The sequence below is a fragment of the Anser anser genome (assembly GCF_964211835.1).
Source record: "Anser anser genome assembly, chromosome: 6".
In the NCBI taxonomy this organism is placed as follows: domain Eukaryota; kingdom Metazoa; phylum Chordata; class Aves; order Anseriformes; family Anatidae; genus Anser; species Anser anser.
This window is the reverse complement of record NC_139726.1, coordinates 29,669,841-29,695,656: the sequence shown is the minus strand read 5'-3', so window position 1 is coordinate 29,695,656 and position 25,816 is coordinate 29,669,841. Positions and strand designations below refer to the sequence as shown.

The 25,816-nt window shown below is 42.6% G+C and overlaps 1 protein-coding gene across 14 annotated transcripts in view; it reads right to left on the bottom strand.

Moving 5' to 3' along the window:
• Positions 1–25,816, bottom strand: part of HDAC4 (histone deacetylase 4) — a 252,798-nt gene that overhangs the window by 65,172 nt on the left and 161,810 nt on the right. For 11 of the 14 annotated variants that reach the window (XM_083841239.1, XM_083841246.1, XM_083841240.1 and 8 more), the window contains 5 exons: positions 17,344–17,475; positions 14,337–14,449; positions 9,468–9,584; positions 9,183–9,381; positions 5,255–5,484 (listed from right to left, as the gene is read on the bottom strand). In XM_083841239.1, the coding sequence (XP_083697365.1) occupies positions 5,255–5,484; positions 9,183–9,381; positions 9,468–9,584; positions 14,337–14,449; positions 17,344–17,475 (791 nt within the window). The remainder of the gene's footprint in view (positions 1–5,254; positions 5,485–9,182; positions 9,382–9,467; positions 9,585–14,336; positions 14,450–17,343; positions 17,476–25,816) is intronic. The other 3 variants (XM_083841245.1, XM_083841244.1, XM_083841238.1) reach the window with 1 other exon arrangement.

Genomic DNA, 25,816 nt, shown 5'->3' with positions numbered 1-25,816 from the left:
AGGGGAGCAGGCATGTGGACAAGCATCTGGAAAAGAAAACATATTGCTGAGGGCTTGAATTAATCACTCAGACATGGCAATACAAGCCTGCTCTTCTGGCTATCTAGGATGACTCTTTCCACATGAGGTACCCCTTGCAGAATGAGGAAATTCTAATTTTAGCTTTCATAAGCTGAAGAGAAAACAGAGATGATAAGGAATGATGGGGAGAGGCAGAATTGGGCATAGGCCATGCACGGAGCTGGCAGAATGTTCTGCAGCAGCTGAAGCCTAGAAAAATCTCATTTTTTTCTTTCTTCCTGAAGAAGTGATGAGACAGCAGGAAAAAATAACTGTCTGAAGCAGCCGACCTGCTAGAAGGACCATGAGCGTGCTCGCCTCTGTGCCTAGACGATAGGGAATGATCGAACTGCAGTGAATCAAAGAACAGGGACTGCCTGGAGGGGAAAAGGAGGGGAAGCAAGAAGAAAACACTTTGGCATCAGCAAAGGCTGTTTGCTTTTTCCCCCTCTCCCAAGGAGTTGGAATTACGGACTTGATTATATCAGGTATGTGTCTACATATCTTTAGATCAGCAGCTACAAACACCCCACAGAACAATGGCTCCTGGCAAAACCACTTAATAGCATGTATGCAGTAATAGGTGCAAAGATACACAAAGCACATGAATCCCAAGCATCTCGCATCTTGCTGAACTGCATTTCATATTCAATTGACAGACACAGCATGAACACTGGACGAGGTTTTCTGGAGATCTTTTCAATACACATTATATCCAAAGATATGTTTGGGTGCTTGAAGCCACCTGGAGCCATGGCATTTCTTCAAGAAGATGAAAACATTTTGTTACTTTATCAATCAGCCTGAAAGCAAAGAGAAGGGGGTGTGGGGGGAAACTGAGTGATAAATGAGTAAAGACTACGCCAAAATAGGTTTCCCTTAAACTGTTTGAAGGGCAATAGCGCTATCTGAATGTTGTGCAATACAACCTACGCTGTATTTTTCCAATAGTACAAATTAAACATTGTATATTAAAAGCTACTCCAGAAGTCACTTGAGGCTAAATAGTTAATGTGTTCCAAAAAAGAAAACATCAGGAAATAGCAAGGTTAAATTCTAGGTGTTAATAAAAATGTATCCACCCAACACAGTTGCACCACATACAAGTCAGGGCACTGCAGTCTGGCATATATGTACATCGCCATGTATATGCCACAGCAGGAGAAACACCACTCTTTGCACAGTGTGCTAAAATGGGGGTTTACCCAGAAGAACCACAATTTGACCACAGAAGCTCAGTGTTAATCTGCTTAACAGTACAATTCAGGACTAAAAGGGAGATTATCTGTTCTATGAAGGCTTCATGAATTAAACATTCAGTGGACTAAAGCCAGAACACTCATCTTCACTACGGCAAGGTAAAAAGTTGAGTTTTCTGGCACATGATTTATGGAAATCTCACTTGCATATTTCTCTTTAGAAAGGCAGTTGCTGCTTCAAGACCTATCATGCTGAAGAATTATTCTTTTAACTCAAAACACCCAGAGAACACTGCCCGACTTCCCCTTGCTCCACAAGGCCATCGCAACAAAATACCCCCTGAATGCCAACCTCCAATGCCACTGAGATCCATCAGCAAAATGCTGTTTTTTCTCTCTCACTAAAAAAAAAAGACTAACATTTGCATCTTAAAAGAGACTGAAGTCTGAAGAGGAATTATCGCCGCTGAAGATGAAATGATGCTGGGACTGCTGCATATTATTTATTGTACAACAAAACAACAATTCCCCTCACCCCCAGCAAAGCTCCTCAGACCATGGGAAAAAAACCAACATTCCCAAGGCTTGAATGTTAAATACGCAAAAAAAGGTGGGAGACATGAGTGTGTGTTGCTGGTGCAATTTAAGGTCATCTCTCCCGTGCACCTGCGTTAATGTATAGCTTTTATTTGCAGGACTGTTTAGTATTTACTCTTCGAGGGCTCATGCCTCATTCAGATCAAAGGTTGCACAGAGCTCATTTAACAAGAAGTGATCTGGTATCTTACCCAGAATCTTATTTACTGCATCAACCCCTGCTTCTGAAGGAGTTGTTGATTTCTATGTATGGTTTTGTAGCGTGATCATCACTAGAGCACACAAGCACCCTACCAATACTACTGCATCTGCATTCGTGAGGATTAGGCGGCAGGAAGGGAGAGAAGCTGCTCCAAGCCATCCGACAGGCGGCCGAGGCAGAGATTATGGTCAAAGCATGCACAACAAACAGCTGATCTGTCCACCACGTGTGTTACATGTGCAAGCACACCTCTGCAGCTAGCAGCCCTGTCTCAGCACGACGTGTCCTGCAAAGGGCATTCAGAAAACGAGGGATAGGCGGAGGTCAGGTGCAAGTGTGCAAAAGGACCATGCAGCAGCGCACGCCTCTGCGGCGGGGGAAAAGCAGTTCTGTGGCAGTGTTCAGCTGCTGTAGCCCTAAGGCCTCTTCTTTGCCCTTTCCAGCAAACCACTCGTTGCTCCTTATGTGCCCTCCAATTTCTGTAACACATGAAGGCAGCACATCATCGAAAAGCAGCCTTGTTCTCACCCTTCTCCTGTGCGCTGAGATCCGGGCTTTGCAACTCCAAAAATGTTCTTTTTATTCATGCATGTCTCTTTTGTTCCTGTTTTTGGGGAACTGCTTTTTTTTTTTTTTTGGTGTGAGCGTGTGTTTTATTTTTCCCTCCTCAAAGCAAATGCAAATGTCACCACCAGGTGACAACAGGAGCACCGGGTGACCAGGGCTGTGACCCTCATTTTCCACAGAGAGGTCCTCACATTCTTTCCTCACATTTTTCCCCATTTGTCAAGTTTCAAGTTCCTGCTCCAAAGCCTCAGGAACCAAGGCTCTACAGCAAAATCCCCTAGATGATTCTTATTATTATTAACTGGGAGGAAAACAACATATTTTCCTTAGCTGCCTTCTTGGAAACAACAAGACTTGTTTTGGCTGCAATCTCCTCAAAATTTTAATCTGATGTAGACACCTAACAGGAAAGTTTAAGGCCAAAATCTTAAACTCAGGAAAAATCACAAGCAATTGAAAACAGTCTCCTACTATTTACAGGAAATAATACAACACAACCTTAACAGACAGTGCTGTCGGTTCTGCTAATAATTAAAAGGCAGCAATCTATTACATTATTTTTAGTTGTGCCCTCACTCTCTTACACATAAGGGTCTTAAAATATCCGTGTGTCTGGGAAAAGTCTTCTTCCATGTCAGCACTTGGATGCTATCCCATGGGATAAATTTGCCACACACATACAGAGCTAGTACCGAAGCGCTTTTAACTCATTGCTTATATAAATCAAACACATGGAAATTGCCCCTGTGCATTTGGTTTAATTGCGCTCCCCCCGCCCGCCTCTCCCGTGGATGTGATACATCGCAGTGCTAACAAAGCTGAAATTCAGCCTCCTTGAATCGCACACGCTCTGCAGCTTCTGGGAGGTCTCAGTGAAAGCCTGAATGAGTTCGGTAGGACGTCACTGTGAAGTCTTTGGACGCTTGCAAGTGCTGGCAATGGAAATCCTTAAAAACTAAAACAAACAAACTGCTGAACTGAAATTTATTTCCTAACAAAGAAACCCTACCTAGCGCCCCAAGTCTGACGATCCTAGTTTTAACGCTCGCTACACAAAGTGTGTTTGGAAGGAGGTAAGCGAAACGTCCATGGAAACAGCAGCTCCACCGCCCCGGTGTGCGGGGCTGAATGAGGTCCAGGGCTGGCACGCGCGGTGCACAGTGGCCACGATCCAGAAGTACAAGATTGACGTCAGCAACTTGTGTAATCATCCTGCCTTCGCTCTAGTCCGTAAACAAAGTTTTGGGGGGGTGGGGGTGTCTTTCTTTAAAGCTGTCTCTTTCTCCTTACTGGAAAGTTGTTTTATTTATTATTATTATTTTTCATCCGGCTCTCAGCAGTTATATTTTCTCATATGACTGGAAAAGTGAAAATATTTGGAGAAACCTCTGCCATAAATCAAACTGCAGCAATCTGAAAGGCATGCCTGCTATCTTACTTGTCCACCAGAACCTGAAGCCTACTACTGGACTTGTTTCTTAAAGAAAGCCACAACTGGAAATAAAACAGTACAAACCAAAGAGCCAGAAAAATATCGCACTGATTATGATTTATTTCACCTTTCCCTCACAGCCCTTTTACGTTCCAAGTCCATTAACAGACTTTGCCTTCTGAAATCCTGGGACAAAACCTCATCTGGGGTCAAATGCAATAGCTCCATCCATGCCGCTTGTGATCTGATCTCTTGCCCTTAAAGGGTGAGTTTTACCTTCTGATGGGCTAGAACATCAGGAGAGTTTTATCTTGTTTAATGCATGCTCAAGCAATCACCTCCAAGCAGCTCTGTTTCAGCTTCAGCAATAATATTGGGATGCCCAAGCAGATCATTTTGCCTGCCCAGCAACTGCAAAACCTGCGCGCTGATGAACAGTGTTCTCCAATGTTCACCTAAGTTCTCCAAGTGATTTACAGAAAACGAGTTAATAAACATAGCACTTTCTTTCTTCAAAGCAATTCTTGAATCATATCTAATTATCTTCAAAACAACCTCTGCAGGATGCACAGCAATACTGTCCTCATTTTTAGGAGAAGAAACGGATTGAAACCTGTAATGCTTTACACAGAGCCACAGTTCAAAGAATCTGGACTGGAGATGGGAACAGCTTTTCTCTTTCCGAAGGTAATTTCAATGAAAAATGCCTCAGTATATGTGAATATCTTCACTTTCAGTTATTTTCTAGCGTTATGCCTGAAATCCCTCACCTTTTCTCTCTCAAATTCGTATTACTGATTCTTCTCCCGTTCAAAGTGAACATATACACATTAGGTATTTTCCCCATACTCCCTGACAGCATTTTATGCTCTCTGCTGCAAAACTGACACAGATCCAGATGTGGACGAATGGAAGCAATGACAACTTTTAAAAGCATTACTGGAAAGTCAGAAGTTTGAATTGTTCTGCCTTTCCAATACCTGCAACAGAGGTATTGATCCTCGCCGTGGTGATGCACGTACCCCATCCTTGCTGACATATTTCTCAAAATCATGAAAAAGAGGCTCAAGGATGAAGGCCAATCAGTTATGGAGTTACAGACCACATACATTACAGCACAAGAAACTATGAAATGGTGTTGGCTAAAAATGGTGTTGCCGTAATGAGGAAGAAGGACTTTAAAAGCATTGTGCCTACCTTGTTGATGTGCAGTTGCTGCTGCTGGAACTGCTGTTTGTGTTTCTCCAAGAACTGCTGGTGCTGCTGCTGGATCACTAACTGCTGGAGGGCCTGGGCGTTCTGGGGAAGGGGAGCAGACTGCGTGCGCCCCAGCGGGCGATGCTGCCGGAGTTTGTGTATTGAAGGGGAGACCCGTTCTCCACTAACCAGAGACTGTGCATGGAGGGGCAGTCCTGAAAGATACCAGTCTGAAGATAATATGGAGGAAAAAACAGCAGAGAAGAAAAATAGGAAGAAGAAAGGAAGGGAGAAAACGACTGTTGAGTAACACTGATGGTGACAATGATATATAACGCTAAAACCAGCCACCTCGCCATTTACAGCTGAAGCATCCTTAAAAAAAAACAGGTAACAATTAATGACCATTGGATGGAATAATACTTTCTATTTCTTTGTTTGATTGTTTACTCAGAGACCTTATGGAATATTTCATTTCTTAAATTCAACAATACCTTATGGACCCTTCCATTGCTCAGTGGATGACACGAATTAGATCACGGTGGTAGTTTTAAGGAGAAGCTCAAGTCTAATGGCTTGCCTTGGTACAGTGAGCGCATTCATTTCTAGGACAGCACCAGCCCATACTGCCGCCCTGCAGCACCGAGCTGTTGTACCTTACAGGATGCTCACCAGACGTGCTGAAGGACGACGGTTGATGACGAAGCTGGTTCTCTCCTCTAGATCACGTAGGGAAGCATGGCTGCCCTTGGCTGTGCTATACCTACTCTGCAGAAATGACTAGGAATGAAAACTTCCATGTGATAGACCCCTGACCATGTTTGGCTTAGATAAACATTAATGCCTTTCAGGAATATGAGAGCCACGAGGCTTCATTATGTCTTGAGAAAGAAGATAAGTCAGAGGACAAGGTGTCAAAAAGATTTATTTCCATCACTGTCCTGTATAGTCATGCTAGTAACTTAACAAAAACATAAAGGTTATTTTGGGATGACAGGCATTACTCATATGCCCTTGGCAGTTTGGGTCTCTTGAATGACTACCTTGTGAAATACCTATCTGAGTTCTGGTAAGGGCATGTCTGCAGGAACTGTCTTCTTTTTTTAGCTGTTCATGGGTAAGCCAGTTCTTACTCTGCTCTCTTAAGACATACCTTCTTAGATATCTGGGATGAGAAGACATGCAACACAAAGCCAAACCCAAGGGTGGATGAGCTGAGGATAAGTCTTTGCCTTTCCAGTTACACATTGGGATAGAAAGCCATCACTGATGTGAACTGCTGTCTCCCTAACGTGGATAAGGCTGCACACACTTTTGGGATAAAAGTACTCTTTTGCTTCACCTCACTGTACAAAACACAGTGAAATCTGCTCAAGTGGTCAGTAACATTCAAAAATGAGACCCAATTCTAGGCCTGGGGAAGTTGTTTCTTCTCCCTTTCACCTTCTGGTCTTTAGTTGAAAAACGAAAAGCTGCACAGAAGTCTGCAGCCAGCTGAATGCAGCAGCTGAGAAATACCTGAAGTTCCTGGCCCAGCCAGGACCTTGTCTCCTTGTCCCACTAATTCACAGAACTGCCCTATATGGAGGAACTCAATTCACTTAAAAGCCTCTCTTCTTGTGGCAATTTACTGAGTTTCTCCCAACCTTTGCTTTCCTGAAAAGAATCATGTAAAAGGGTATCGTATTTTATAAATTTGTGTGTGTGTATACATACATACAAAAATATATGTGTGCATGTGTGTATGAATATATGAATAATTTGGAAAGCTGTGGTCCATTTTCCTTACAGCACAGTTCAAATCAGAGAGCAGAGGAAGGGATCCTACACGTCCCTACAGGATATCTTCGAAGACTACTTGCCTCCAAGTGAATGACCAAAGTCCCCCTGTGAAGGCTTTCCAGGGAGACACGTTCCTACTCTGTATATACATGTCAATGTGAGAGATGTTATCCAGAGGAATCAGTCGCAAGAGCAATGCCAGATGTAAGGAATTCTGCCCTAGTGTGGGACACAGTCACACTGCTCAGATTTTATTATCACTTTCTACTCAAGGTGAACCATTCATTGAGCTCCAGCTAAAATCCAGAAGCTAGCTTCGCAAAAACAGTTCCAAGCTCACAAAATCAGCAAACATTTGTCCAGTAGGGACTCTTAGCTTCCCCAGACTCCCATGTCTAACTGCACTAAAACAGCATGCCATTGTGCTGGATCATTTTGTAGCAGTCATCAGGAGACTATCTTCAGAGCTGTAGGCTACCAACAGAATAATAATAAACTCCACTTTGCTTCCGAGGAAATTATAAGTACTGACTGTAGTCTGGCAGCCAGTCCACTTAGGGCTTTTGAGACCACGTGTTAGCTTGCTCTGGTTCAGTTGCTGCATCTGGAACGTGTGTTTCTTGTTGCTGCTCTGCTGTATAGTGAATATTTCTCCTAAGTGTTGGTTTGTAACAAGTTGTACTTGCTCTGAAAACACCACACGTAGCAGGTGGACTAGAAGGAATACACTTGGAAGCACACACAGTACACTTAGCGGATGGGAGCTTTCAGAGAGGTGGAATAGGAAACAGAACAGCACTCCCTACATTTGCTTTAAAGCAAACGCCAGCATGAACAGAGAAAAAAGTTTTGGTGATGTGATAAGAGAGGAAATCTTCCCCAGTGACTCTTCATCAACAGTCCTTGGGCAAAGGGCAACTGGTGAAGAGACACATCATGACTGAGCAACCTCATCATTCCACGACCACCGTGACAGAAGAAGGCAAGAGGAAACTACATAAAGTTTCGTGGAAACTGTACAAACCACTCTCAAGGCTCTGAGAGTGCGAGTTAAACACCATACTTCCATGCTTCAGATTCCCCATATGTACATGTTTATAAGCTTAACACAACCCCATATATATTCCTGGAATTTGAATGTAAGATCAGACATGAGCCAAACCAGACAGCAGTGCTGTAATGTTTCAGCAATCAACATCTCTCAAGAACTTCACAGAATCATAGAATGCTTTGGGCTGGAAGGGACCTTAAAGATCATGGAGTCCAACCCCTTTGCAACACTTCCCCCCAGCCCCATCCAGACTGGCCTTGAGCACTGCCAGGGATGGGGCACCCACAGCTCCTCTGGGCAGCCTGGGCCAGGGCCTCACCACCTGAAAAAATTCCATTAGAAATGGAATGAAAGAAATAAAAATCAACACGTCTGTAATTTACGCAGACCATCCTTTGTCCCAGCACTACACAACGTAAAATAGAAATGCATCCTACTGGGGAACAGTGCTTTGAATCAGCCCTATTTATAGAAATACGCCTTCCCACAGGTACTTAATTCTGAAAACATGACACAGGGAGTGATTCAAAGCAATTAACATACTGCAAATGTAACATATACAAACAAATACAATCTGTTTGAATGCAGTTGATTTTGCCATGTTTTTGCCATTTATAATAATGATGAAAAGCCAGTATTTTAATCTGTGATTTTGCAAATGTGTGCCTCTGTTATACATGGAATAGCAACCACCAGTGATAAACAAGATGGGTAATCACAAGACACAACATTTTTGTTGCCACTTTCATCTACAGTGGTTAGAACTCTAACAATATAGCTTTAAGTTGTTACATCCATAAGCAAAGCATAAGTTTGCAGGTAGTACTATCTACTATCATTTCACCAAAATGACAAGGCAGCTTCCTCCCACCTCTGGATGATGTGATCAACCCCTGATTTTGCAAATGTTGCAACCACCCAATGTATCAATGAACAAACGCATCCTGCAAGTTTATATGTTAAACCTACAGAATGTATAGATAATACGGTATCTCTTTTGTAAAAGAGATAGAAAAAAACAATGGATGCCATTTGCTCTCCTTCCCCTGCTGGGACTACATATCAGGCTTTGTGCATTATCTACCGTGTGCTCACCTGTGACTAAGGGAGTTTGTGCAGTTGGCTGTTCCAGTAAGACCATGTGTTGCAGGAGAGGGTTATGTGCGGTTCCCCCATCTCTTTCCAACGTTGTAGTGCTCAGGTAGGGAGTGAGGTGGGTGCCAGGAAACAACGAGATCCGCTGCTGTAAGGTTGGGATAGTAAGTCTTTCAGCATCCTGCTGTGCTGATCCTCCCTGCAAATGCACAGGTGATGTCACGGTGGGTTAAGGGATAAATCAGTGCAAGCAACAGTTTATGGACTGCAACCCCCATCACTTACGCTGGAAGGGCCAGTTGCAGGCAGTCCTAGCGTGATGTTGGGCAAAGAAGGAGATGTGTAGAGCGGAAGCTGTGTTACCGAGCCTTCACGATTCACAAGTCTATGAGCCAGGCTGGTCTGGAAACAAAATGGAGAACATTGTCCCAGTGAGACAGCATCTGCAGATTGGAGGGGGGACACCTTACACTGGCTATAATCACACATCAGAAACATACAGAGCAGGAAACTTCACTTCTGACACTGGAAATACCGAACGAGGGAGGTAAGCTGTGCTTTGGATCCAGCCTAAGTGCGTGCAGATGAGATTCATCTGCAGAGCTGCCCCGAGCACCGCTGCTGTGACCGCAGAGCCCTCTGATTTCTCACCGCCTCCCACAGCAGTGACAAGGCCAGGGTAAACATCACAGGGACGATCTCGCTCTGCAGCTGCCGCCAGCATCGCTGCCCTACTGAGAGACCTTTCACTCTTTATTGGATCTCGCTTGGAGATTAAAGATCACCTGTGCGTCCTCACCAGTGCTCTGCTTCCACGCAGTCTTCATGCAGGGCCACTGCAAAAAGCTTTTGCAAAGATTTAACAGCTAACTTGTCCTTCTAAAGTGTTTGCCCTTTTAAAGCTAAAACAGATTACCTTAAAAAAAGAGAAGAGGCATTACGATGGCTGTTGTTTTCTTTAGCAAATCGCAGACAATTTATGCTATTTACTAGTGTGCTTTACCTTAAATCAGACTTCAAAATTCCATCAAAAACCCTTAAGGTTGTACTTATGTAGCTATTTCCTGATTTTCAGGATGAAATGTGAGATTTACTGAATTACCTTATGGCCATTTAAAGGAGAAACACTTAAGTAAAAATACCTAAGTTTAAAATGAGATTGATTTGAAATAGTTGGTAGAAAGCCCATTATAAAAATTACATTAATTTAAACTGCCTGATTTTTCTGTTAAGAAACAAGCGTTCTGATCACACCGAATTCTCACCGGTAGGTGATTTTCCAACTTAAATAAAATAGCATTTAGATTTCAGAAAGACTTCCTGCAGAATTTTACACTTTTAACTCAGGTGCTACTGTGGAAAAAAAAGGGACAACGATTAATGCAATATTATACTATGGCACAATGTGTATCAGTGTAACAGAGATCTGAGTAATGGCTTTATACATTTCAGACCTAAACTCATAGTCCTGTAAGACTTTGCAGGTTATTTCCTTGGTTGCAGAACTGGGTGGATCACTTCTGGGTAACAAAAACCTCCTTTTCTCCCTCAAAGACTCTAAGGTGAAACTTGGTGCGTAACACCACTACAGCAACCACTTGGGGGAAAAAAAGCACTAATGTGAGAACAATTATTGAAAAACAAAGAATCTATACATGGCAAACTTCAGAAGCAATCCTGCCTCCGTGCTTTACAGAAATGTAAGCAGGCCAGCTTTAACAGGGCACCCCAGCTCTGCTACCTGGAGCTAGTGCTGCCTGTGCAAGAAAAGCAAAGCCTCCCACGACTGTGTTTGTCACCTTTCTTAGACACGGGGCTGTGCTTTCAAATGTGCTCTTCAATGTGCCACAAACCTGCTGCTCATTCTTCCAGTGTCCAACCACATCTAAATGCCATAATTCAGCAAAGTCACTTAGTTTTCATATGACACTATGCAAAATTTCATCTGTAAAGTGATTTTTTTATTTCCCTTTGTCTTCTTGTGCCTTCATTAATGTCAGTCAAGCTTATTGAAAATATATTAAAGAGTAAATCTGTTTTTAAGATCTTAGTTCAAAATTTGCTGCCACAAAGGAGGAAATTGGAAAAAAGCATTTTGCTGTTGAATGCTACCTGCTAAGGGCATATGATTGTGCATACCCCCACACTTCTTTTTCCAAGTAATTTTGAACACCACTGGCAATTTTGCTTTAATTTAAGTAATACAAAATGTTAGCATGCCACATTGAGAATAAGATAGTTATTGCCAGCAGAGTAATGAAATATTTTACTGATATCATAAACGAAACAAAACGACATCAATTTTCTCTTTGAACAATCAATACAGTGTAGTTGTGCCTCAAACTATCTCCTGGGGATTTGTTTTAAAAACAATGATGAGAAAAGTACAGCAGCTTGACATTATCAGCATATGATATTTAGCAGCATTATCATCACTTTAAATATACAGATCCCATCTATGGGTTATACACAAACATTTTTAGAATTGCACAGAAGAGAACATGTACAATTTCTGTCTGTAATCGAGTACTTTTTATAGACTTGTATCAACTACAATGGCAATGAATATCATGTACCTTTCCAAGACAGAAAAAAACTTTAGATTTAAAAACACTATTTAAAAATAGATATTGCCTATTTTAAAGGAGGCAGAGAGCTCTAGTCTTTCTACACTGAAGGCAAGCACTTAAACTTGAATAATGAAGTACCATGTTCCAACATATCTGAAATGGTTTGGAGCCGACCTAGCAAACTAACAAGCAGAGACATATTTCTCATTTAAAATTAGAAAATAAAGCTAACCATGAAATACTTAAAGCTGGCAACGTTATTTTTTCATAAACATTTAAATATATACAATATGCAAAATTGGGAAAATGATAAAAGCCTGGTCAACTGATATCAAAGAAATCTTAAACACCTGGGCTACAAGGTAACACTTCTTATACTAAAGAAGATTTCAAAGAAACCAAAATCCTGCCATGCCCAGCTTTTCCCAAATAAACCTCTCTAGGCAAATGGATCAACTAATATCACACAACACGAGATGCAAAGCCATTTCCCCCAGAACTATTGCAAAGGACTAGGACATTTAGCTAAGCCATTCAGATGCTGGGAGGAGAACAATTTGTGCAATGGGTTATCGATGTTCTGTTTGCCATCACATGGTGATGTACGTTTTCTTCTGTTTTGTGATAGAAACGATCCAATATACTTTATGCAGCCCTGCACATCTCTAAAATTAAAACTAAATCATTTGTATATTTTCCTAATTTTCCAAAAATCATGAAAAGGTGAAAAAGCTTTATACGTTCTTTTCAGGGAAATTACATGATTCCTCCTTTTTGTATAATTTTTTTTTTTTTTTTGGAAATGATGCATGAAGTATTGCTCTTTCAAAAACCTTATATCAAGGAGCTTCCTCTCTTGCATGCAGCGGCATTACTGTGAGTTAGGCACTGCAGTACAGTTGCAAAAGAGGTAAAGGGAAGGTGGTTGTCTTTGACATTTTTGGTTTCAACTCCCAGTTATACATTTTGGCAGTTGTTGATATGCATTTTCTTCCAAATTGTCTGCACCCCTCATGCCTAAGCCTGACTTACAAAATTGCTGCATTACTAGAAGTTGATCAAAACCATTTTTTTACAGTTTGTGTCTGTGTCCATTTTATTAGGTATTGGGGGTCTAGTCACAGATAATTAGCTCAAATTATTTATTTGAAAAATTAAATGGTTAAGGAGTATGCTACATCTTCATATACACCTTCAGGACATAATACTGACTAGCAGGAACATTCCCATAATGTTTATATCACAAGGAACTGTCAAATCCAAACAATTCCATCATTAGTGCTTGGAAGTTTGCCGTGCACAAAGTATAGGTATGACTGACAGCTGCTAAGCACTCATTCTCCTGGGGCTAACAGGAACGTACCTAAGACGTGCCACCAGCTCAGCCAGGCTTCAGTTCTGCAAACCTGATAAACAACCCCACCCGTAACATCTCTTCCCAGATCTCCTCCAACTAACAGACAGTGTGCATCTCAAAAAAACACATTTCTTCAGAACAGCTTCAGTTCCCAGTGTCAGGCGAAGATTCTAACTTACACTGTTTCAATCCTTACAGTAATTGACTTAATCCTTTAAGGTCTACAATAAAGTGGATGGAGTTATGTGTTGGGTAAGTCGGCAGGGGAGAGGGTGGAGTATTAATGCAGGGAATATGCCTACATGCTACGCTACATTAGAAATAAAAATAAAGTGAAAACCCGTACAAACCTAGAAAGTGAAAAGGGCCTACATTTCTGCTGTAAGAAGTCCTTTTCAACTCTAAACGACAATTTGGGGAAAACAAGCCCAAGCTTGTTTTTACAGTCCTGATGTTAAGACAGACACTATATTCATGGGGGGAACTGCAAACGGTAAGCTGGATAAAAGGAAATGCACCGGTGACATGACACAACCACCCTGGTCTTCTACACCTAAGGCTCTTAGTGGGAGCCAGTCAACATGGCCCACAACCCAAAATCTGCCTTCAGAAAAAGGGGGGCTTCAGTAACCCTGAACACAGGAGCTGCTCTGTTGAATCAACCTCCTCTTTGTCCAGCCAGATACCCTGCCTTTGACATCCGCAGGAGAAGTCTCAAGCGATGGTGAGAGCTTATGGGATTAAAAACTAGCACACAGTATCTGGCACCATGCTTCCAAATCCTGAGTGGGGAGGAAAAGGTTAAATCTGTTTCCTCTAATCTGGTTATGGTTTGGCCACACTTTCACTAACCTACTGCAAACAAGAAGTTCACCCTGTGTACACTGTAAGAGAACAAATGCCCCAAATTTTAAAATCCTTGTATTCGTCCAGGAAATACTCTCGATGTTTTACAATGTCAAATCATTTTATTTTCACTCTCTACTCACGATAAAACCACTACAAGTTACCACAAGCAGCTTGAGAGCTGGCTCAAACTAGATTTAATAATCAGGTAATGCATCCTGTCTGCCCAGCTTGAGAGGTAAATTCCCCAAGCCCTCTTCAAGTCATGATCTGGGTTTTTTAGTGTGCTGCACACTGGTTTGTATGCCTAAATGCCTAAAACTCTGCGCAAACTGATTAGAAACCCAAGTGTTAAACTTAGAGAAAGGAAGGGCTCTGTACCTCTGCTTGAATACTCGTGACTGATCCCGTAATTCCATTCTCGGCGCTTATGTTATTGGAGCTGTTGTTTGGAGAGCTGGGACCAGATCCAGGAGCACTGTTGCATGCAGAGTCTAAAACACATCCAAAACCAACTTTTAGCATTACAAGCAATCTCTGAGATGATATTTAGACAGATAACAACCCCTCAAGTTTTGTTTTGGAGGAAGGCAACCCTCCTTCCCATCTCCCTTTTAAATCTTCACAGGGCTCTTAAGCAAACACACCGACAAACACACTTTCAAACAGCCTGTCCAAGTACCTACTTACCTGATTTATGTGTTCACCTCATGGGGATTTCTCTTATAGTATATTAATAACCTTAAATACAATTGGAAGATGATAAAAGACAAGGAAACCTTACAGAGGCCAGACTGGAATATGCTGGATTGTCCTGTTTCATTTTTCTGGAGCGTTTCTCTCCCCCTTTAGTCCATAATCCTAACGACTCCCTCTCACCACGAGTTGCTTCGAACATCCTGCTCGAATGACAAGGGAACCATCTCACTGTGGACGTTCTCCCATGCAGTCCTCAGGTGCATCTGGATTTACTGCAGGCACATGGCCAAAGCCGAGCCCTTACCCTGAGCTGGCACGAGAGCTGACCTCCACTTCCATGCAGAGGCACTGAGACTTTCCAGTGCAGGCCAGTGGGAGAGGCAAATTAAATCATTTTAAGAGTTTTAAAAGCTGCTTGAGTGACATGGGAACGGACAGACAGTCATAGTCATGGCTGAGCACCTCTCACAAAAATTCAGGCAAAACGACAGAGGGTCCAAGAGCAACTACTTTCAGGACACTGCCTTCTTTTTTGGTAGGTCTTCTCCACTCTTTCTCCAAGTGGGAGTAAAACACTTTCTCACTGGAAAGACCCAGTGCAGAGTTAATGCCCCCAAATAATTCTGTTATCAGCTGAACACTCACAAAATCCTCTCAGCTTTGTATGTTTAATCAACACGTTCCCTGTGAACTCGCTAACCAGAACCACAGAGTTGGCCAGCTTGAAATCAAAGCCTCCCCATTACTGAGGCAGAAATAACAACAAACAAAAAACAGCATATGAAATTGCAACAGCCAGAAAACTTCCCTCAGAAGGTCTCTCACCTGGTGCATGGCACAGCTTCCAGTGTTTCTCCTTTTGTTTTGGAAGGCAAATAACATTATTTTTTTTTTTATTTCCTCCTTTCCAAGCACAGGATTTACCCAATGCCAGAAGAATCTCTCAGCAGCTGCAATGGTTCAGGCTGCAGCACTCACCTAACTGCTCTAGGACACCCCAGTAGAAATAAAAGTCAATTGTTACAATTCCAGGGATTTTTTTTTTAATCATTTCTTTTGTGGCATTATTCTGTATATACTGTTTTGTTATTCTGATCATTGCAAGGACCTCCAGCAAAGTATCAAAGTTAAAAAAATAAATATATATATATATTTTAAAAGCCTTGCTGCTATTTATTGGCTCTGCATTTGGGGAGGCTGCTTGTAATCTTGTAATCATGAAAACTGAGCAGTGAGTAACACCCGACTGAGCACGTAACACTGAACTTCTCCATGAAAAGCAACTTGAAGGGAGTCTAAAAATTTTGGAGAAATATTCTGACTGTATGGAAAGCATGTGCTTTTCTTTGGTACCACATCCTTAACTACAACATATTAGATCTTACGTATAGTACCTAGAGACAGGAAAAGTACCTGGCACATTCAAACTGTGACTCTATGAAGACTTATTCTTCAGGGACTAAAAATATTTTCTCATCCTTGGAGAGGGAATGTTAAAAGTCCCCTCTTACTGTAACTGCTCTAACCAACATTCAAACCCTCTTCATTCCCACCCGTGCACCAAGAGCCAGCTACTTGCACGGGCACAGTTCACCTCCTGCTCATCTTTGCTCAGATATTTTCCTACCCAGGCTCTGGGCTGCCTTCCTGAACCAGGTCCATGCTCAGTGAGAAGCAGCAGCTTCCACTGCCATTTGTGAAGGTATTGCTGGGATCAAGTGGTCAGACACTAGGGCCTGATTTATCCTAAAAGCCACGTGACATAGAGCGGTACATGAGGAATGAAGCAAATTCGATTTTCAGATCTGACATAAATTATGCATAGCTGTTGAAATCCATTTCCTCTGCAAACGGAGGGGCTCTGACACAGAGCAGTGCCTAGCTGCCCCCGGATGTCCCGAAGCCACCAGGCTCTCTAAGAGAGCTCACTTTGAGTTTGTGTGAATGATGACAGCATGCTTTCAAGAGGAGATCAAAGTCTGAGAAAGCAGTCACGTAGTGGTACTTACACAGAGGCATCCCTAGATGGTGCTAAGAATTAACTTTATGGTGATCTATACAGTCTAGTTTACTCTGATTCCTCCTTACGAAATTTATTCCCAGAAGAATACTATTTTTCAACAAGAAACTGTCATATAAGTAGTCAAAAATACCAGCTACGTATATTAAATAAAAAAAACCCTTACATGTTTTAAAACTTCAACATAATTACTTAACAAGGAACTGTGGCAATCTGCCCACAGCCTAAAACATACCAGGGTTGTAAAGCATTTACTACTGGAGGAAGACAGTTATGAGTTATGGCCTCCCCATGGATATTAGTAGAAGCACCTTTTGGAAATTTTATTTCTCTGCAACTTGTTGCTGAAGATCATAGAAATACTCAGGAAAAAATAGCACTCTGGTGGCATAGCTGCATCTACACAGGTCTTAAAAGTAGCTACAAAAGATGCTCATTGAGTTGGCAGTGCTGTCCCAGTAGATGGGTACCCAAGGACCTGCGCTGCTGGAACGCACCGGCATCACCCACTAGTGAACTCCACCAACAGTATCAAAGTTTCTCCAACATTCAGAGGCACACAAGAGATCCAGACCGCAAAATTAACTAGATGCAGGAGTTGCTTTTGGGAAGGGACACTTCATTGAGCTTGTGGCTGGCAGCACAACTTCTGCTGCCTACCCAACCTACCTGTGACATCCAGCGGGCGCTTCTTCAGAGCAGTAACCACCGGACCATCTTTTCTGCGCAAGAGGGGGCTGCTCCGTCTTTCAGCAACTTTTTGCTTTAGTCTGGATCGTAGTTTCAGGTTGGGTTCAGATGCTGAACAAAAAAAAAAAAAAAGGAAAAGCAAACAGTGTTTGAGTTAATATTACTTCAGTAGATTTTTTACTCAATGCAAAGGCTGAATTACAATTCATCATTTGCAAAAGCCTAAACAAAATTAGTCATTCGATACCATATATTTGGAACAAAGACTTCTAAATATAATGAAAAGGTTCCAGCCTATGTATTATCTGAATTCACTGATAATGAAAGTCAGTGACATTTAAATTAAAAATAATAATCATACTGCCGTGTTGTCTCTCTAATGACTGTGAACTCATTTGGGCTAGATCAGAGAGCACCACTCACACTCCCCAGTTTCCTGCCACTGCCCAACTTTCTTCCAAGCCAGTGGTAGAACCTAACTTATGAGATCTAAAAATCAATACAGGAATCAGTGAGATGGCTGAGATGCTGCTGCTTGGTCAGCATGGAGCATCGGTGTGGGGCTGGGACACTATCTGCAATGTGTTGCTGAAATGGGCAGCCCCACACCCTTGGAGTCATCTGACCACAGTGTGAGCTGGCTCAGGGAGGTACACCAGAAAAGATGGGAAAAAAAACAAACCAAAACAAAACAACAAAAAAGCAACCCAAATCAAACCACACAACAAAAAAAAAGGTGAATGTTTTCTCACTGGTTCAGCTCCCTGGAGCACCTTGCCTTGGGATCTGATGAGCATCAGCGTCAATTCAAGCAAAAGGGCATTAGAGTGTGGGCAATGCTAAAGCCAAGGCCAGGGCGGAGAAGGTTTGTTTATTTGGGGAGATACTTGGTTACATCATCACAGCCACAAAATTAAACCATATCTAAAAACACATCAAATACTTCAAAAATTCAGGGCTGCCAAAAGTAGGTGTGCATCTATTTCCTGAGACCACAGTCTGACTTGCTTTGTGTACACCATACAGCTGAAATATCCTCTTAAATAGAAACTTCTGCTGTACCCAAATCCTTAGATTTCATTTCTCCAAAAGTCAAAGCAGAACTCCTGGGATCCCCTAATATCTCCGGGTTAATGACAACTGGCAACGCTGAACACATTCGCACTGCACAGCTTATCAAGTTTTTATAAAGGTAATGAAGCCTTAAGTCAAGATTCCTCCTGTGAGATGATTTTCCCTGTAAACTTTGTGATCTCCTGAGTATACATGAAATATCTGCTTTGGTGCTTGAGGGCTCCTGACAGTTATGAGATTTGTGAACTGGCCCAATCTTCTCCATTCCTCAATCTCTTAACAACTCTGCAGCTTAATGCCTTTGAACCAGCAAATCCTGTGCTCTCACCATTAACTACTGATAAACCCAGCTCTCTACACTCCAGGGCCAATAATCTACATTTCTTTAGAAGACTTAAAATGGGGTTTACAAACTGATTTGAATTAACTAAGTCTGGCTACAGATATATTTCCCTGCAGTTGGCTTTGACCACTAGGTCATGTAAAAGATCAAGACCAATCATGTTAATTGCAGGGCTCAAAAATCAGAAGCTGATGAATTCATGATCAAATGCTTAAAGTTAAGCCATCAAAACAGTTCTTTGATGAAACTTTTGGAAGGGGAAAAAAAAGAGCTTTTCATTACTGTTTTGGACAGAAAAATGCCAGCAAGAGATAAAGGAAGCACTAAAAAAAGTGTCAGATTCATCAAGATGATGCTTAAAATGCAGTACGACGTGCATTAGCAAAGGGGAGAATCATCTTATAGGACATTTACATATAAAATGGCAGGGGGCTAAATGTAAATCTGTCATTTGCTTGGAGGACAAAATTAGAAGAGTGGACAAGACAAAATACAAGCATATACTCCGACTAGCTCCTTTATGAAATTCTCTTCAAAACAGCAGTTGCCTTAATATTTTTAAAGCAGTCTTTGGGCATGAGAACATTCAGTACCTCAGGCTGCATGCTTTAATTTATTTTTTAAAATTTTTGCAACTCTTAAGTTTTTGTAACCATCTAGATGCTCCGGTCAAGATCTTAAAAAATAAATGGGAATGTGTCACAGATAGATACTGATCCGTTCAATTTTAGATACGTTCGCAATGCCAACCAGCAAATGAAATACAAGCCTATGCCACAGCTGTTGAAAGGATCTGTCTTCTGACAAAGAAAAACATGACAATATAAATTGTACTTCAGTGCAAATTTCATTCATGCGCAATTTATATCCTGCATGGTGCTCATCTGACGTATGCTTTCTGTTGGGAATAGACAAGTAATTGTATGGCTTTCAAGCACAGAGAATGAATTGATTGCAAACACCTTAAAAATCATCAGGAAGGACAGATCTGGGGATCATGGATTACCTAGCACTACCAGATATGTAATATCCCCATACATACAGCCGCAACAAAAAGTCCTTCCATGTAACAGGAAGGAAATGAACACAGAGAATCACAAACTTAAAAGAGAAATCAGCTCAAGAAGTAGTTAGGGCCAAAGAGGCATATGATAATTTGCCAGACAGAAGTATTTTCAGGCAAAGTATTCTGTATACTCCTCCTTCGCTTCCCCAGCTGGAGGATCAAGCTTTCTTAAATAGACCAAAATGTCTATTTAAAGAACTACACATTATACACCCTGTCTTTGTCCTGTCATAGAACTGCAAGTTTTTCCCCCAAATATGATCTCAAATCTAATGTGTCATCAAGAACACAGAGAGCATAATTCCTACATGCCTCTAATATGGCGTTATCTAATCCAAAGGAAGGGAATTAAACCACAGTACCAGCAGTGCAGAACAGCCTCAAAGAATTGTGTGCAGAACAAATTCAAAGAATTTCCATATATCATATTTCATAATAAAATACTTAGTTTTCAATACAGGCCTTTCCAAAACTCAGAACAATAATTTCAGCTTATTCATATGGTTTTTAAACTACTAAATAATAAAAAAATGTTTTTAAACTAAAGAGAGCTGTCCTTCAAAAGAATAAAGTATAGATTTGAGCAACACAACTATCAGTGCCAGACAGTCAACACAAGCTCAATTTTCTCTGAGGAACACCAATTCCACTAAAAACCTCTCGATACTCATCCTGTCAGGCCACATGTCCAGACAAAGTGTTGCTCCCCATGACTTCTATCTAGAGTAATTCTGAGAACTGTAAACTGAAATATAAAACTTGCTGGTCTTCTACATCTTAAGGTGGAGAAGTCTTTTAAACAAATGCTGTGAATTTATTAAAAAAATCAGTTTGATTCCTGTTTAGCAAAGTAATGAAGCACAAGCCCAAGTCTGAGTCAGCTTCAGCAAAGCCTGTGGGATTTCTTAAGCAGTGACATACTTAATTTGGCCTATAATAAGGATTTATTCAAAGAATATTTTGTTTTTCTCCAAGTGAGTAAATTAATAACTAGAACATAAGCCAAAAGCTTCCCTAGTTTTCACAGGCTCAAACCCAAGATACCCCTCTTTTACTTCATTTATTGCAGCAGGACCCATGTAATCCAATTCTTTAACATTTATGTCATTCTCATTGTTTTCTTCCTGGAACTGCATCCACTAAGCCGCTGAACTAATCTGACATTAAGTCTGTGCAAGTTAAAAACACAAAATCCTGAACAGAGTTTGCCCTGTTCCCATTACCCATCCACATCTATGAAAAAAAGCAAACAATGCACCATGAAAACTCTAATTCCAGTCCTTGTGTATGTTAATTTTGGGAGCTGGAGACTGAGAAAGGCTCTTATGCTTTTGTAATTATTTTTTTTTTTAGATTGCATACTAAGCCTCACCAGCCAGGGGAAGACCAACACAATTACCTTGTCACTTTCCTAGAGTCTGGGTCACCCCAAGACTAAATAAAGGAGAGGAAGAGAGAAACCTGTCTAAAGCAGGCCTTTTGCACACACCAGAATTTTAATAAAGAAAAATTATCTTTTGTTTCACCAAGAGAGACCACAGGCTCTGCAATTCAGCATTTGCTTCCTGCTGTGTGACTTCTTTCCTCTCCTGCCTGGCTATTTCTCCATGTGGACATCGTGGACTCTCCCCTCCAAAAATACTGGATCCTGGCCTAGCTAGTCAGGAGGAGAAGAATATGGTCCTTGACAAATGTACCCGGGGAGACAGGCACCACAGGGCACAAACAGCAGGTGAAAATTCCCAAACTGGAAAGGAAAATGAGAACAAGACCTAGTCTTCTGCAGAAACAAACTCTATGTTTATGTGCTAGGTACCATGACAGATAGCATGACCTGAAATAATGCATCTTGGAACACAGAAGCAACATTAGAAAGGGCTAGATAAGTGGTATTTGCTGGGTTTTCTTTCTTTTTCACCTAGCCCTGTGTTGGCATGAGCACTGTTTAAGAGCTTTGTGGAAAGGCTATTTTTTGTATTTATGGAAGACCGTGTCCTTAAAATGAAAACTTATTAAAAGCTAATACTTGGCATTTTTCATGCTCAAGTTTAGTAGCCTCAGCATCTAAGCAGCAGAAAGGAGGTTTTAACACCCATTAAACCGAGCACACAATGTTCACACTTTTTACAGCTTCGCTATCATTTGCTTGCCTGACTACAGAAACACGCAAAATGGCAGCATAACTGAGCACCACTAAGGTTTCCATTGTGAATAGCCAAAACTGGACTAGAAAAACAAACATGTGGAAATGCCACATCTTGTCTCTGCATTTAGACTTGGAAAGAAGGACAGCAACTTTGCAGTCTTCAAAGTATTATCCGTGAAGAAAGACAAGAGATGTGGAAGGGGATAAAGAACGGAAAGAGAGGAGAGAACGAAGCCCTCCAAACGAGTTTCTCCAGTGAGGTGTTTAAAACAGCACTGAGCTCTGCAGAGGGGAAAGAGAAGAACTTGGAATTCCTGTCCAGCCCAGGAAAGCTGCAGTGCCTGCAGCAGACGGGGCTATGAGCTGCCTCAGCGCCAGGGCAGGGAGCAGCTCCACAAACCAGGGGGATCGCAGTGAGCGACCCATGGCGGCCACAGCTTTTGGGGGTCATCTTCCCATATAAATTTCTCCCCAGAATAGCCCTGCAGACATTTTAAACTCAAGAACTACACTGAATTTAACTAAAATGTAACTTGCTAATATATAAAAGCCCAAGGTGGGACAAAGCACGCAGTGTTGCCCCTGTCACCCAAAATCAGTGGCTCTCGGCCCAAGCCAGAGCTTGTCCTTGAGCTGGGACCTGCTCTGCACACCAGCGCTCTGGGTTTCAGGTCGGAGACTCACTCAAAGGTACCACTCCAGGTGCTGTTCATGCAATGCTTGTGGTCAAAGCTGTCCCACAGAAGACAGGCACGTGGCCATCATGCCTCGGCACACACTCCGGGCTCAGATTTGCTTCTCTTTCCTGCTACAGGCCGCGTCCCAAAGGCCAAATTCACTCAGCTCTGGACAGAACAAACCTGGTCACATAAATATATTTCTTCCAGAGGCACTTCCAATGAAAGTCTCTGCTTTACCCCTTCTGATCCCCAGCACTCATGCTAGAAGTGCACCTGAGATGTTTTAGCAGAGCTCCTGAGGGGGCAGCTGCTCCTTTTGCGTCTCGGCAAAGCTCAGTGCTGCCCATGGAGCACCACAGCTGCCACTGGCACCAAGGAAAGAGAGAGGGGCGATGAATTCCCTAGCATGCTTTTAGATGTGACTGTCAGAATAAATGGAGAGAATAAAGAAAGCATTTGCTGCTCCTCCAGCTGCGCTTCGGTTTGTTCTGGTCTCTGAAATGTCAATGGTCTGGTCTGAACAGCTATTGTGTAGCATCACGGTAATAAGCGATTTTTGTCTTTATTAAGTTATTTTTGGATTAAAGAGACTGACGTTCTCCACTTGGAGCAGGAAACGATATTTATAACAATACAGATTTCTCATGCAGGTCAATGCCTCCGCTCTGCAGAGCGGGCCCCAGGGCAGCGCGTGGGTCTGCGGACGCAGCAGGCCGCCCAGGAGCGCCGGGCCTCCGACCACGTCACCCGGGGGACAACGTGGGTGGGAAAGCAAGGATGCTCTCAAACTTGAGTGACACTCCATGCTGTACAGAGCTCAAAGATTTTCTCTAAATTATACTCCCACACGACACCGGGATTTCAGCCTACTCTATTTTCCTCTAAACAATCTTTGTCATAAAACAAACCACTTAAAACATTCCAACAATCGGAACCAACTCGGAGAGGTATTGTGCCTTTCTTGATAAATGCAAAATTTAATTATTGACAAATCCTTTCATTTTTCCCTTTTGCTTCTTTTAAACACAAGTTCAGAACAATTTTACCTGCATAGCCGCAAACACTACTCAAACAACCCTGTGCTTCTGCAACTCTGCAAGGAAATCAACAGCATCTCGGGATGCTGGACGCTTTCCTCCCTTAGGCTCCTCTCCTTTGAACAGAAGCAGAAGGGCACTAGCAAACAGGAGATGGTTATTTCCAGTGCGTGGGCTCCCCACCATGAGGCTACCAGCACCCACCGTGCAGGAGCGCTCGTCTGCGCGGCCTGGCAGGGACAGGCCATGCTGCGGCCTGTGACAGGCAGGGAGTGAAGGGGAGCCTGCAGCCCAGGCACATCTCGCCACTGCCCGTCTAAGAGATGGGGCTTAGGAAGTTGCTGTTCACAATCTGCTCATGCTTGAACCAGCCAGAACATCGGCCTTTCCTGTTTCTTTCAGGAGGCTGGTGCCTGAAAGCTGAAGCGGTTGCTGGGATCATCAGCACGGGCAAAGCATTTGTCAGATTCCCTCTGCAGTAGGTCCCAAACACTGACGAAATTCAGGAAAACTACTGGCCATCGTGGCTCTCCCACCAGCAGATGTACCAGAGTCTGCCCCTCTGTGCTAGCTACAGGGAAGCATGAGGAGCAGTTTTCACGTTGCTGCATCACTTTACTCCTTGAGGGAAGTTGCTGCAGCAAAGGAGTGCACAAGCCACGGTCTAATGATGCTGAGCTAAAAACTTCTCCTTGGAGCTTTCCTGACAGTTTTTAACTGAGTGGGCTGTGAAGGTTAAGGACAGCTTGCTTTTACCACAAGCCCCAAGACACAGTACTTGACCTATAACCAGTTCTCCTTTGTCTGTCACGACTTGAGCAGAAGGCAAGAGACATTGCTGGGAATGGAGGTTTTTGGGTAGCAGGCTTGTTTTTTCCTGGTCCCCAGAGAAAAGTAGCTGAAAGAGGAGTCTATGACACTTTCTAGTTGTCATTTCTCCCCAAGTACATACCACACGCATGTACATCCTCATTTACTATCTAGCCAGGAAATTCAGGGACAGATACTTGCCAAAGATGTCTTTGTAAGCTCCCAGTCTGGCATTAAATTCAGACTAGCTTTGGAAATAGTGGAAATTCACACCCTGAGATGCTATCCCACGGTTCTGCAGTGAAAACATATTTGGGACCACAGGAATCCTTGCCTCCTTAAAATCTTCATGCCCTTCAACGTCCTGATCTGCAGCTGGCTGTGACACTAGAGGTAAAGGAAAAGGCAGGACCCAGAGCCTGCAATGCTTCACAAAACAGGGGCAGTAGCTGCAGGAGCCCCAGGCCAAGTAGCCCCAGGAACTGAGCCAAATACTCCAAACAAACAGCTGCCCCTTGCTCTTAGTGGATGCAGGAGGTCTCCTTGTGGCCAATGAACCATGGTGCCTTGGCAAGTGCCAGGGCATTGACACGCACAAAGGACAAAACGAAAAAGAGCACATTTTTGGTAACGTCAGCTTCATCAAAAATCCTGACTTCCCTGACAGATTAAGGTCTGTCAGGAGAAAGGTTTGAAGACCAGCAGCCAGCTCAGGGCAAAAGAACCAAGCAGCAGAAAAGGCACAGATCTCTCCCACCTGGATACGAGGAGGGCTGAAGGATGGTGGCTGTCTTGGGAAACATTTGCTTTATCCAACAGTAGGAGCAAAAACACGTCGAGATCTGAGCCTGCTTCACAGCCGGTATGGATGATTCCTACAGATGCAGCCACATTTACACGTACAGCTTCAGAGAGCATCTTTTAGGAGTGGTTCAAATAAATGGATTGTTTCCCTCACGTTGGGGTCAGGTTTAAATAGAGATACACAGACAGGGAAATGTTAATGCATCCCAGTGAGCTCAATGTGTGTTGGCCAGGCGATTCTAGCAGGTGCTGAGTTTGGCGAAACTACTGATTTCAATGACAACTAACTGAAAAGCTATGGCTTTCGTTAGAAATCCTGATTAGCTGTCAAGTCCCAGTGAACGGCAGGAATCCTGACTCTATCTCTTTGCAGGAGCAAGTAGGAAAGCTAGTGTCTGACAGGACATGGTCCAGCCCCACATAGGATGTTTAGAAACAAACAAACAAAAAATCTTTTGCAATCAAGAGGAAAAGCATGTTAAAAAGTTAAAC